At 28.3% G+C, this 14,620-nt stretch overlaps 1 protein-coding gene across 1 annotated transcript; it reads right to left on the bottom strand.

Moving 5' to 3' along the window:
- Positions 1 to 1,660: 1,660 nt before the first annotated feature.
- Positions 1,661 to 5,730, bottom strand: LOC114402770. The gene is made up of 2 exons (XM_028365434.1): positions 5,417 to 5,730; positions 1,661 to 2,395 (listed from the first exon to the last, which is right to left on the bottom strand). The coding sequence occupies exons 1-2, from the start codon at positions 5,582 to 5,584 to the stop codon at positions 1,847 to 1,849; spliced, it is 717 nt and encodes a 238-aa protein (XP_028221235.1). The 5' UTR covers positions 5,585 to 5,730; the 3' UTR covers positions 1,661 to 1,846.
- Positions 5,731 to 14,620: the final 8,890 nt, after the last annotated feature.

The following is a 14,620-nucleotide window of genomic DNA, read 5'->3' as shown; positions in this document are numbered from 1 at the left end:
TAGTTTAATTTACTCTTAAAATTATTAAATATTAAAATAAAACAAAAGCTGAGATTTCATCTGGTTTTTATCAAAACTGAAGAGGATATTCTTCCCAACTGAACCTTGCAAATTGAATCTCGGCTAAGTGCCAATATATGGTTCTCGTCCTCTTCCAACCTTGCCTCAGAATTCAGGTGGAATCTTGCATTGCATATAACCCAACCAGCTAATAATGCACGAACTAGCTAGATACTGTGGAAATATTCCCCTCACTGTTTATTGCAAGTGTGCAACTTGAATAAGGATGTATTGAAACTACGTATAGCGTGCATACAATTATTAGAAAGGAGCCAGAGATAAAAGAGAATTAAGAAAATGTAATAATTGTAATAAGTAGTATGATGAAGAGAAAGAAGGAAAACCAAAAGATGTAAAATAAATGAAGAAAATAAAATGTAAAAAAAAAAAAATAGAGTTATCTGCAACCTGTATCAGCATTTGTTTAGCTGTACAGGTTTAAGCTACCAATTATGAAACATATGTAAATCTGCATAGATTTATATTTGACCCAGGCCTGATAATTTTATGTTATAACCTTTGTAATAATTCTCATATGTTCATGCTTTTATGTTATTTTTTAATTTTGCATTAAAATTTATATACTTTTTATTTAAACATTAATTAAGTCATATTCTGGTCAAATCGATTATCAAAATGATCGAGTTTTCATATTATGCTTCGAAAGTATATATAGATAAGAATCTCTGGGACACATGGCTAATAATGGCTTGTGACTCAGGTCTTTAGTCTAAAACTTAAAATCTAAATTAAGGATTAAGGATAAGAAGGCTGGGAAAAGATGACGTCTCATAAGATCGAATATCAACAAATGTTAGTTAAAACTTTGATTGGATAGCGTAAGTATGCACGAATTTTATATTACTATCATCTAATCATAAATTATATAATAAATCCATTTTTATATTAATTAAAAAACCATAAATTATATAATAAATTCATTTTATATTAATTATTTTAATAATAAACTTATCATTAATTTTAGTAATTAATAATATAAAAAAATTTATACTAGCAACACATCAAAATTAAACTTGTACTACTATGAAAAAATAAATAAATATGAAAATATTAGTAGCATCTCCAGCCAACCCTGAAATTCATGGATCATAATGGTTTTGTTTTTATTTTGTAATTTAAGTATCTTCACAGGTTAATTACTTTATTTACTTTTTGTAATTTAAGTCATTCTCTTTTTAAATGGTTTAACTTTTAAACATTTATTCTCTTAAACAAAGACTCTTGGTGATCTAAACTTGTGGTTCACATAAATCACCCCTTATTAATCTGTCAACTAGTCCAGACAAATTAAAGACCAAAACCGCAGGGTGGATAGCTTGTATCTAACATTATTATTATTATTTCAATGGAAATCGTTTTTATACAACAAATTAAATTTCCATTGTGAAAGAGGAGAGAGAAATATGTGATATAAAGTAGAATAATGTAATGAAGATAGAAAGAGAAAAAGAAATATATCATAAAAAAATATTGAATGAGTGGTCCTAGCTAGTCTTTTTTTTAGTGCCATAAGATTTATAAAAGCTTCCATCAGGAAACAGCTAAAGGGTTAATAATGTTAATCATGGACAATGAAAGCTACGTTGGAAAAGCTAGCTAGCTGAATTATTATTTTAGGAAACGCTTCAGCATGCATGTGGCTGCTGTGCGAGTAGAATACAACACCTTTACAACTTAAAAGTTGTAAATGATGCACCAAACTAAAGACCTACGTACATAAACATATTATCTGTTTAATGTTTTGATCTAATTAGCTCAATACACATCAAACATAGTCCTCCCCTTTGTCATTCTTCATGATCTTTCCCTTCCCATTATTATTCCCACAAACAAAGTCTAGGTTATAAAGCACCGGTAACATTGCCACAGAAGACATGAAAACCAACACAGGCCCAAAGATCCAAAGCAGAAGAGGGAGTGCTGAGTAGAAAAGCCTGTTGCCAACAGTGCTCAGAATAGTTCCCTTCTCCAAAAGCTCAGTCAAATACTGAGGGGTCACTGCTGAGGACATGATCACATCTTGTTGTGGTGTGCAAATGAGGATGCTCACTTGATTGAAAAACCTAATCGACAGAGTGTGACAGAAAAATGAGAATAAGAATATGGTTAGGAGTGTCACGTATTTAAGTGCTACCATAAATTCACTGTGGGCCCCATATACAGCGTCATTCAGAGGCTTCTTCACACTGTAAGTGCTGCTTATCACAGCTGCCAAGCCTGCAGAGAGGAGAATGGAAGTGGTGGCCATAAGAGTTGATCCCATTATCAGATTTCGAAGAGTTTGCACTGCCAGGATGTTCTTCTTTTCAATGTCCTGCCATGAACAAAATTAAATGTTGCTTTCTGTGAATTATCCTTTGTACGTATATGATTTATATTCATACACTTGACCAATTAGAAATCATTCTAAGATATAATTTTTAAAATAATCATTATTAAAACCAGCAATTTTGTCATATATAATAATCTATAATTGAATAATTAATAGTGTATTTGTACTCTTGGTATAGTATATTCTAATTAAGTTTCTGTACACGATCATCACAGCATCTACAGGTTTAGGTCGTGCAGTATATTTGAAGCTAGCATGCTTGATGAGAAGAAAAACAAAACAGAAAGACACAGATTATTAATTTCAGCGGCACCTATAATTTTTTTAAAGTTTTAAAATCATATTTTTCTTTTCTTTTACCAACTATTTATGCGGTATATAATGTTGATTATAAGTATCCTCGCTTCTCCCTCAAAGAAAAAAGTATCCTCAATTAATATAATGAACCTACAAAGAAAAATATATAAAGTACTTGATTAATTAAAGCACTCGGAACAATTAAGTCTTCAAAAAAAGGGTGACCCACTTTGCGTCGTGGAGATTGTGGTGAGAAACGTATGTGAATGACGTCTTTTCTTTATGCTCGTAATCAACACGAGCTAGACCACAGAAACAAAATGGGCTGTCATTAACCCTACTTTATTTTTATATGAAGTTACTAAGCCACTTTTATATGAAAGTGATGGAACATTCTCATAAAAAAAAAATCCCAAATCCTAGGGCAGCCAGTTTTATGCAGATTCTCTCGAATATTCATATTTGTATGTTTGTCATTTCAAGATTCTAAGCATCACGGCAAAGACAGGGCCCTGGAATCCATTTACTAAAGCACAATATCTTTGAACTTGATCCTGTTTGATTAATTATTGTTAATTTTATCGTAACCTTTCACTCTGGTTGATTTAAAACTAATTTTAAGCATACACAAATATTCATAAAGTTAAGCATATATAAAAAAAAATAGTCATAAAGTCTCTTCCCCCCACCCCCAAGCTTGAAGTGGAATATTGCTTGGCGTGCATTGGGCCTAACTCATAGTTAAATCATTCTTAAAACAAATATACATATTTTGAAACATCTCAACTTTAGAATTAAAAATAAAAAAGCAAGCGTTAGCAATGAAATTATTCAAAATTTTGTAAATCAAATAATTTTAATTCTTATACTTTAAAACAATGTTTTTGGTATTTTTTTTTTCTCTTTGTGGAATTTAGAAACTAAGATGAAAGACGAGATTTAACAATTATAAAAAAAAAATATAAGGATCAAAACAATCGTTTTTAATGAACAAAAGAATCATCATTTTTAAAATACAAAACTAAAACTAATTTTGACAAAAAAAAAAAAACTAAGGAACTTAATACACATTTTACACATTAAATAAATTATTTTATCTAAAATTATTCAAAACAAAAACCTAAGAAATGCTTATTGGAGTATAACTTAATTATAAAATAAAATAGAACAACTAGATTTTAAATAAATATTCCAATAAGTATTTAAGCAAAAATGTGAACATTTAAAAGTTTAATGATGAATTAAAATAAAAAAATGAGAAAATATTTCAAATACAAACAAAGTGAGAACATGAGAATTATATAATATTTTTTTGACTGCTGAGAATTATATAATATAATAACAACAACGATGACAACTTTTCAGCATATATAAAAAGTTTGATTAAAGTGAAAAAGGTAAAACAGATTTGAATGTTAATATTGTTATCTGTAACCTGATCTATTCGGTTAATTTGTAATGAATGTTTAGGCATGAATAATTTAATATGATTTGTATTATGAATCTGATCAAGGTAGGATTTTGGTGTCCTGATTTTGTTTTTGACTAATTCGGGGTGAACTGTATATTTAATTTGAAATTTTGGTGTTTAGTTCCTTTGGAGTGCTTGAAACAGTTTTGTTGCATATTTTTCTTCAAGTTCAAAGATTAAACTACTTCTTGTATAACTCTTGAAATAAAACTTACTTCATTTATCTCTCTCTTTCTTTCTCTCTATATATAAAGTATATTAAATGAAAACTCTTATTATTACGAGATTTGAGAATTATAAATACAAATCATTATATTATATTTAAATAATTGTATAACTGCTAATTAATTTTTTATTTTGACTATTTATATATGATTGTATCGGTCAAATTTATAGCTCATTTCTCAATATAACTAAAAGTTTTAACATGCCCAATATCCATATTTAATAATAAAAAATTACAAATACAAGCAAGGTCAGTAAAATCGAATAAAAGATGAAAGATCCCGGTACCCTTAATCGCAAACATAAAATTCTAGCTTAGAAAGATTAACCCAAGATAACTTAAACAAATTTGAAAATAATTTATAACCATCCAACAGTCAATTCTAGACCAAAATATTCCAAAGACACATTACGTTTAACTTGTAAAATATACTTTTTTCACAAAACTTTATTAATTTAGAGACATAACTAGTATGAAGCAGAGTGAGGCTTTGATTGGCAACAGATCGATGTGATATCAAATTTTATTATCGCTAAAAAATGTAAGGCAGAGGTAGATCATAAATAAAAGTCGTTTGGTCATGTCATGAATACCCACCGATCCACTACTAGATTCATGCACACGTACAAGCCAATAAGATCAATAATGGTTTCAATATTTGGCGCCTATCAGAAACAAAGAAATTAAACTCTTCAACAAGGACATAAAAACAGAGAGTAGTTTACAACTTTAAATTAGAAATATAATTGACTATACTTAGCTTAGAAATATTCAAAAAGATATATATATATATATATATATATATATATATGGAGAGTATTAATTAGTATATATGATAATTCATATGAACATGGGATATATCAAGTTGTAGAATTAGGAATAATAATTAACTCCATCATATTCAAGCTAGCCTTCAACAAAAGAAAATAGTTAATGAGAAAAGAAACAATCAAATTATAATATTAATTTTTTTTTGTTAATGTTTTGATGGACACAAGAGAAGGAATACCTTCAACATGGCAGGGACCCAGGAGCGTCTTCCATGAGTATTGATTCCGATTATGGTGGAAGAAGGCTGTGTTCGAACCTTATGCCACAACCAAACATGATAACCAATGGTTATAAGAAATCCCAATGGTACCAGCACCACATCCAAATAATATTTCCTCCATTCCATGCTTCTTATTTTCTTCAATATCTCTCTCAACAAGTTTAAAGGGATATTTGTGTTTTGTGTGTGTGCTTCAGTGCTAGCTGCTTCTCTTTGCAATGACACTTTCCAGATTCTTTCTCCCACCAGAATACAAGTTTCGTCAGTTTTGGACTAAGATGTTGCATTTATAAAGGAAAATGACGTGAGTGGGGGTCGATTTTTTGTAGAGGTGTTGCACAAATTAAACAACGATTTTATTTTATTTTATTTAGTATTATAATAATAATAGAAATATACTTATTATTAATTAAAATAATTTCAAATAATTATTTGAGTGCGGAAAATAATATAATAAACCATGCACAATTAATTTCTCGGAAGTGGAACAATGAAATGGCAAAAAGATGCTAAGAACTAAACTTTTCTAATGCCCATGGTTACTTAGTGGTAGCGCTACTAATGGAGCTTAAGTTATTGCCATTTGATTATGAATATAAATAATTTGGCAGAAAGGATTATTTTTTTTTTCTTTTTTGGTTGTAGAGTTAGGAATACAGATCAAAAGTTACGAACACGAAGACGAACTTAAGTTGGTTAATTAATGTTAGGAAAAGGACCCCGTTTAAAGTTACGTACACGAAGACGAACTTCTTAACGATAATTAACTGTAATTTTAAGAAATAGCCTATTAATAATTTCCGTATTTATTATATATATTCGTTTGCCTTGGTTGCATTTTATTTACGACTTTTTTCGTTGGGTTTTACGTAAATAGTCTTTTATTCAACTAATATATTAAGGTGTCAAGAAAATTTAACTTAATTAGTTGAATAGAACTTGTGAATAATTATAAATCATTTAATACTAATTTCAATTTTTAATGATAAAAAAAATTAAAGTTCATGTTATTTAATTTCCCTTTATATGAACGATGCAGATTTTGTTTGTTCAGCATATTTAAGCAACGTCTCCCTTTCCCTGACACCCTCCCCTTTCCCCCTTGTGGCATTGCATTGAAGTTTCATATCGGTTTAGATATCAATTATCATGTATCTTTAAATTAAGGTTTAAATATAAAAAAATTATTTAAAAAATAATTTTTATTATCAAATAAAGTCACAACTTGTTAAAACTCAAAGATAAAAAGAAGAGAAAAGAAAAACTTGAATATTACTTTGAATAATATTCAAATGAGCAAATTAATTTTTACATGAATACATTAAGTCTTATATAACTAATCTTGTAATTAATAATTTGTAACTAACTAAACTAAATTGTAACACATTAAACTAATAACTAACTTGTAAGCAACTAAATTAATATTTAACTAACTTGTAACCAACTAAATTAATTTTCATCTCTAATACCCTCGTAAGCTGGAAGGTGTTGAAAACACTTCTAACTTAGAGAAAACAATATATCAACATTAAAGGAAATGAAAAAATTTTGAAAACTTGAAATATAGTTAAACATGCTGAAAATACATCGGTCAGAAACAAAAACTTCTAAAAATCTTCAACTAACTTTGACTTTCTCAATCTTCTTCCAAGAGTCCAAAGCAAGCATCAAAGCTTAATCATCAAGCGAAATCAACAACAAAACCATTTGGCAGAAGCTCAATCAAACTATTAATCCATGAAATTATCAAAGCTTAACCACCAAGTAGAAACTATACCTCAAAGTTTAACCACTTGGCAGAACCAACGAGGCTTAACCATCAAGAGCAGAAGCAAAACAACATTTCAATACTTAACCATCCATGACAAAAACTTAAACAATGCTTAATCATCACGGGCAGAAGCTTACATCAACAAAATAGAAGAATCACAAAATTTGTCTTCTATGAGGACTTTTCACAAACACTTTGTGAATTAACAATAACCAAAACTTAATCACTCATGATAGAAGCTAACAGATGAACAATACTTAACCACCACACATGATAGAAGCTAAGATCATCAAAACAAGTCTAAAAGGCTGAAACAATAAGCCAAAATCTTTAGAAGTGTTTAATCAAACACCTTGTTGGCAAAAACTGAATAGTGCTAGACATGAAAAAATTTACTCTAGTCATACAAATTGAAATTGTTCTAGTTCCTCTTTCGTTTCCCACTCATATCCTTTATGTTCACAAAACCTGTGCAACACTAATGGAACCAGGATACAAAGACGCCATCTCTAAGAGTATGGGTGGTGGGTGGTATTGCTCTAGTATCATGTTAAAACTCAAGGTAGAGAGATGAAAAGAAGAGAAAAGAAAAACTTGAATATTACGTTGGATAATGTTCAAATGAACAAATCAATTTTTACATGAATACATTGAGTCTTATACAACTAAACTTGTAACTAATTTGTAACTAACTACACTAACTTGTAACAAACTAAACTAATAACTAACTTGTAACCAACTAATTAATCTTGAACTAATTTATAATCAATTAAATTAATTTTTATCTCTGATACAACTACAATAACATTACAGTCACTTTAATCATTTATTGATTTGTTATCCCATTAATTTTTTTTTCTTGTCTCTTAAAATTTTGAAAAATGTATTAAAATATTTAAGATTATATTTATAATTTTTATCCAATTATATAAATATTAGGATTTGCTTTTGAAACACACGTAAAGTAGTGAAATCGATATTATAAAAAAAAGTAGTAAAATCAATCACATCCAAATAAACAAAAGAAAGCAGAAAAAGCAAGAGAAAGTAGCTTTGACAGATACACGTTAACTTTTTAAGGCGAACATAAATCTAAACATGCTGGTCGTTTATGTAAACGCGCGTATAATCTAATAAAAGGTGGAAGTAAAATATGAGATAAAAGTTGAATAAAGGAAGTAATTAATATGAAACAAGATAAAGTTAGTATAAAACAATTATTTTTTCATTGTACTTCTTAAAAGAAATACAATCAATATATATATAAAAGAAATTAAATTATACCGATATAATTTTGATAATTATTATATTATTTTATAATTTTTGATTGAATAATATTTTTTTAAAACTTATGTTGGAGTGAAAGTTTCTTTTATGTAAATTATATATACAAAATTTTATATTAATTCAAAATCATTTTTTATCTTATTCATATAAATTAAAATCAACGTGATATAAATATTAATTTTAAAATATAATAAAAATATAAATAATTTGATTACTTTCTTATTCTTGTTTAATTTTGATAAAATTTGATATAAATAATCTTGATAATATATAAATATAATTTGATGAATAATTATCAAATTTATATTAATATTATTTGATTCCTCCTTTTATTTATTTATTTATATATATATACTTTAGAGGGTACGGACGTAATTACTCCCACAATTTTTTTATAAGAGTATATATAATAATTTTTATTTTGTTCCCATAAACAATTTAGTGTTATAACTATAAGATAATTATTTTATAAATGAATGAAAAAAGTTATAAAAAATAAAAGAGAGAATAAACTGGTATTAATTTTATAATTTTTTTATAATTTGACAATGAAAAAATCATATAATATTTTTTATAATATTAAAATGTGTAAATAATTATAATCTATAAAAGTATAGATATTTTGAATTTTTTTGTTATGATATATGTATTTTGTAAAAAAATATAATAATTTTTTCTATAAAATTATTGCAAACATTTTTTGTCTTCACTAAATAAAATTTTTGCATCCGTACTATATATATGAAGAGGAATTAAATTTGAAGAATAACTTTAAAAGAATTATTCTTTATTTTTGTAATTTATTTTCTTAAAATTTAATTGTTAAGATTAATTATCTATTATAATTATTAAATTAAAAAAAACAAAAATTATTTTTGAAATAAGTTAATCCTTCCTGCTTGTATATATTAAAACCTCGTCACTTCTAAAAAAAAGAGAGAGAGAGAAGATGTCAAAGGATTGGAAAAATATTTGCGCTATTTTTTATTTGAAAATTTATATTTTTTTATTTAATGAGGTTTGCTTGATTTACTTTTTTCAATGAGGTTTTTTATTTGAACTTAATTAGGTATAAACCACTTGAGGTCAAGTGAATCACATCCGCAATAGTTCATATTAATTTCCATTAATCAGCAACTTCATCTAAGGCACTTTTCTTAGTGGGGGAATGATGCAAATCAACCTGATATATTACATAGTAACAAAAAAAAATGATGTATTGCATAGTCCTAAAAATAACTTGGTAATAAGTAATAACTAGGTAATATAGAATTGTAGGGGATGATGTCAGAATGTGAGTTTTAAATTTTATAGCAAATAAGAATTATTCTTTCCTTTATCGTGATGTAAGAATGCTATATATATTCGTTTCTATAATTTGAGAAAGAAAGTTAACTTCAAATATTTAACTTTTTAAGTATTTATAATTTTAAGATGTGGCTAGCTAGGTCCTTCAAAAAAAAAAATGTGAATGTCGTTGACAATAATTTCAAATCTTATTTACATAAATTAACATGTTGGCGTGATTTACATACAGGAGTCAATAAAGGCAAAGGAGTTTAATCTCTTAATTAACTAAATCTTGCTGGTCGGTTAAGTAATTAACAAATAGAATAACGGTGGACTTAACACATGCTAATCCTCCCCACAAGTTGGACTGCGAACATCACAAACGCCTTACATGGTAAATACAAGGAGTGTGTATGGAAAGGCTTGGTGAAGACATTGAACTATGAATATTTCGCTTTATAAATTGATTATTTTTATATAATATTATTTAAATTTTAAGATATTCATACAATGAAATAAAATACTTATTAGTTATTTTATAAAAAAATAATTAATTAACCATCACTTTTGAATTTATAACTTTAACATCAAATTTAAAATAATACTAGTATTTTTATTTTAAAATCATTCTAAATTCGTCTAATGAATTTTTTAAAGAAGATGATTACTAAAGAAAAAAGCATATTTCAGAATATTGAATTCATTTCTATTTTAATTTTTATTAAATATAAAATAATGCTAAGAAGATGTTTTAATTATTAGTTTAAAAAATTCAAACTTTAAATATGCAATTGTTTTCCTTTTGATTCTTATTTTGTAGTAAACTCTAATGGAAGAAGTGGAGGCTTGGTCCATCTTTGGAGGAAGCCCTTGGAATGTTAGTTAATTAATTTCTCTTGTCATTTCATTAACGTGCATGTTCATCAAGCAAGCTGTCAAAAGAGGAAGGAATCTTGGGATTTGCTTCGTTTTCTGGCTAATGACACCACTCTCCCTTGGTGTATCTTTCTGATGATGAGGAAATTAGGCTCGTGGACCAACCAACTTGGCTCTTACATGGTTTTCGAGATGCTTTAATTCACCCACGGCGTTGAAGAGAAGCTTGACAGAGGCCTTGCAACACTGGAGTGGATAGATTTATTTCCTAATTTCAAACTCTTGAATCAAGTGTCGTCCACATTAGATCATTCGCCAATCACCATCAAGCTGAATGTTGGAAGCCATAGATGTTTCAAGAAGAATTTTTGTTTCGAAAATTCTTGCTGGCTTCTTCAACCAACCCTAAACGATGGATGGAATAATACTTTTTCTAGAGATCTCATCCAGAAACTTGAAGCTTGCTCTAATGATATGAATTTGTGGGGAAAGAGTATTTGAGGCATTAATCGTGATAAGATAGAAGCATGTCGCAAGGAGCTTGAGTTCATCCATCAATCAAATGATGTTGAGGCTACTTCTCTCTATTCTATAGTCAATGATAAGCTATGCAACCTCATTGCTCGAGAAGAATCCTTCTGGCGACATAGAGCAAAAATTTACTGGCTGAAGGATGGTGACATAAACTCAAAGTTCTTCCACTGATCAACTGCAACTACTAGGAAAAAAAACAAATTTTATCTCCTTTCTAACACGAGATGATAGGTCCACTGTTCAAGGACATTCTGGAAAATGTGATATTGTTGTTTCTTATTCCAATTAGTTGTTCCAATCAGATAATAATTGTAATGATTTTGTGCCAGTTATTAATAATATTGTTGTTTCTTATTCCAATTGTAATGCTTTGGAGCTGCAATTAATGTGTCTCCGTGACACCAATGGAGCTTTCTTAAAGGCTCGTTCATATTGTCTCGTGTCCCTCATGCTTCAGAGGCAGAAATTTTCATAAAGCTATCGAATGGATTTCTCAGCTACAAATGCAAAACGTCATTTTTGAAACAGACTATAAGATGATTACAGACAATCTGAACTCGGCAACAACTGGTCTCAATCCTTTCCATTTCTTGTTATCTAGTTATAGAAGCAATCTTATCTTGATATCCAATTCAAGCCGGGACAAACTAATCTAATAACTCATAGGATCACAAGGGCCTCTAGATTTCATGTTTGCATCCAGGATCATGATTGTATTGCCACATTTGAATCTTCTATTATTCTTATCAAATGAAATAAGTTTGTTTCCCTTAAAATAAATATACAATTATTTTAAATATTTATAAAGTAAAAATTATCATTTATAACATAATAATCTTAGGCAATTCAACCTAGATTCTCTCTTATAAAAAAGATACTTATGTTCCCTATCTATCTATACATACATATATATATATATATATATATATATATAGGTCCTATTTATCAGTATCATACATGTTGTCTTCGAAGAATTATTATTCTTTTGGAACCTTCATACGCTCGTGGAATCCACTAGTTTTACAATATATATAAATTAAATATACATATGATGAGTGTGCAACTACTATGCATTCTTTGGTTCCTTTAATTTATCCAATCTAATTAAAGCGCCTGGGATGGGACATTTGATGACTATGCACTAATAGGCTTTAGTAAGATAAGTAAAAAAAATAAAAACTTTATTATTGACAAGTCAATTTTTTTATGTCCTCCTTATATATATATATATATTAAAATATCTCTTTTATTTTTTAAAAAGGTGATATAATAATAATATAAAAAAACATGTATAACATTATTGGAGAAATAAAGATTCTTTTTGAGGCACCTAGCTACTTCTAATCCAGATCACACCATCAGTGGAAGGGAATGGATGTAAGCACAGTCCATACACATTGCTGCTACGTACTCCACCCTTTAAATATCTTTGAATATTCACTCTTTCACCCCACCTCTCTCTTTTTACTAGCTATTTCTCTTCATAAGCTAATAATTTTTATATACTTTAAGGTAATTAATTTATTCTTTACTTTATTCGGTTGTTACTTTAAACCCCAACAAATTTAACTACCGGAAAAAAAACAACCCAATATAATAATTTAATGTATTTTTTTACTCTTTACTATTTAAGTTACATTTCTAAAATTTCGGTCAACAGGTATACGAAGTTGAAGGTTCGGAAATAAATTGAAAATTCACAGTACACCTAAAAGAAATACGCACAAGCATGGATATTAAAATGGGTGAATCTATTTAAAGAAATAAAACATTGTTTAATAAATTTTATTTACAGTACTCAAATCTTAGATAATAATAAAAGAGAACTGAATTCTTTATTTATTTATTTTGTACAGAGATTCTTCATTACTTGAAATAATAAGCATTAATCTCTAAAGTATTTCTATTTTTAGGAAACAATATTAATTTTAGCTTAAGATGTAAATATTATATGAAGTTAACGAATATTGGCTGTAAATTACAAGGTAACTCATCCAACCAAACAACATCATCAAAAAACAATTACCACTTCTACTATTCTCTCTATGGCTCATATATTAGCTATCTTGCCTACCATATATGCTTCAATGATTGCTATGGTTTCTACTAAACCAGCAGATAGCTCAAAGCACTTTAAGTGCTAATGCATTCCCTCCATGTTGTTTAAAATCATATTCTTGTATCCATTGAAGCCAAATAGTTCAATTCTTAAGGTGAATTTCTTTTGGGGATATAAACCGTATTTGACTAAACTAAGAGAGCATGAAGAATAATCTCTTATTGTTGGGAAAATTAGATCAACCTAAACTCATCTTTCAAAAAAAACCTTTATTATTTTTTTTATCAGAAGTATATAGGAGCTACCTCTCCACACTACATCCCTACACCTAGGGATAGTACTTATAAACCATATTTTTTTCCGGCTAACATCATTGGATAAATTAACTAAAGAAGAACATTTAAGATGGAAATTTTTATCCATAAAAAGATTATATCGTCTTCACTAAATAAAAACCATCTGTGATATGATGCCAAATCAATATTACATCCTTATGCTAGCTTTTCATAAGGAAATCTACAATATTCTCACCACATTAGAATGAGAAAAGATAGAGAACATCAACTATATATCTATTCCACTAACGAGTATTTTTATCAATTTAAGTCTTCCACCATAAGAAGACTTTGTCCTGTATCTTCACCTCTATATATGGACCTTTTAGGATTGACCACATAAAGAAGTCACTTATCCATCCAAACTCTAATGTTGTTACCGTTCCCTACTCTCCATCCATCAATCACCCACCTCGAGGATGGCATGCTCCTCCATGTGAAACTTGGTCTATGATTCTCAAAAGGCATGTAAAATTGATATGTTATGTTCCGAGATGGGTTACCCAGAGCCAAATTGGATTAATGGTTTTATGCCCTTCTACATTGTCATCCCAATAGAACTTGCTTATCATACTCTCGATTTGCTCACAAAGTAAAATATATATAGAAGCACCTAATAATTCATCTCTCAAACCTCAAATTAATTGTCGTAAATATTTTTTTAAAAATGCTTGCATTTCAAGCAGTTTTTGGGATATTGTATTGTTTTAAAATATATTTATTGAGTTGCAAAACAGTATATAAAGGAGATTATAGTGTACATCAACATTGTCCAGGGTTAAAAGATTTAAAAGGATCTTAAAGTTGATAAACATTAACTATTCGTTCCATTCACAAATAAATTATGAGGCAAAAAAAAAAAAAAAAGTTGTTTGGTATGCTTTTGTGATACATAAAAGTTTCAGCCGTTGTCCACTTGCAGTTGAAGAGGAGTAATCTGTTGTTCATAATAAAGAAGAGGTGATATTGTAGTTTTCTTTTATTGGATAGTTCCCATCATATATGACGAA

Source organism: Glycine soja, chromosome 20 (assembly GCF_004193775.1).
Source record: "Glycine soja cultivar W05 chromosome 20, ASM419377v2, whole genome shotgun sequence".
NCBI classification, from domain to species: Eukaryota; Viridiplantae; Streptophyta; class Magnoliopsida; order Fabales; family Fabaceae; genus Glycine; species Glycine soja.
The sequence above is the reverse complement of the archived record's forward strand: the minus strand, read 5'-3'. Positions and strand labels throughout refer to the sequence as shown.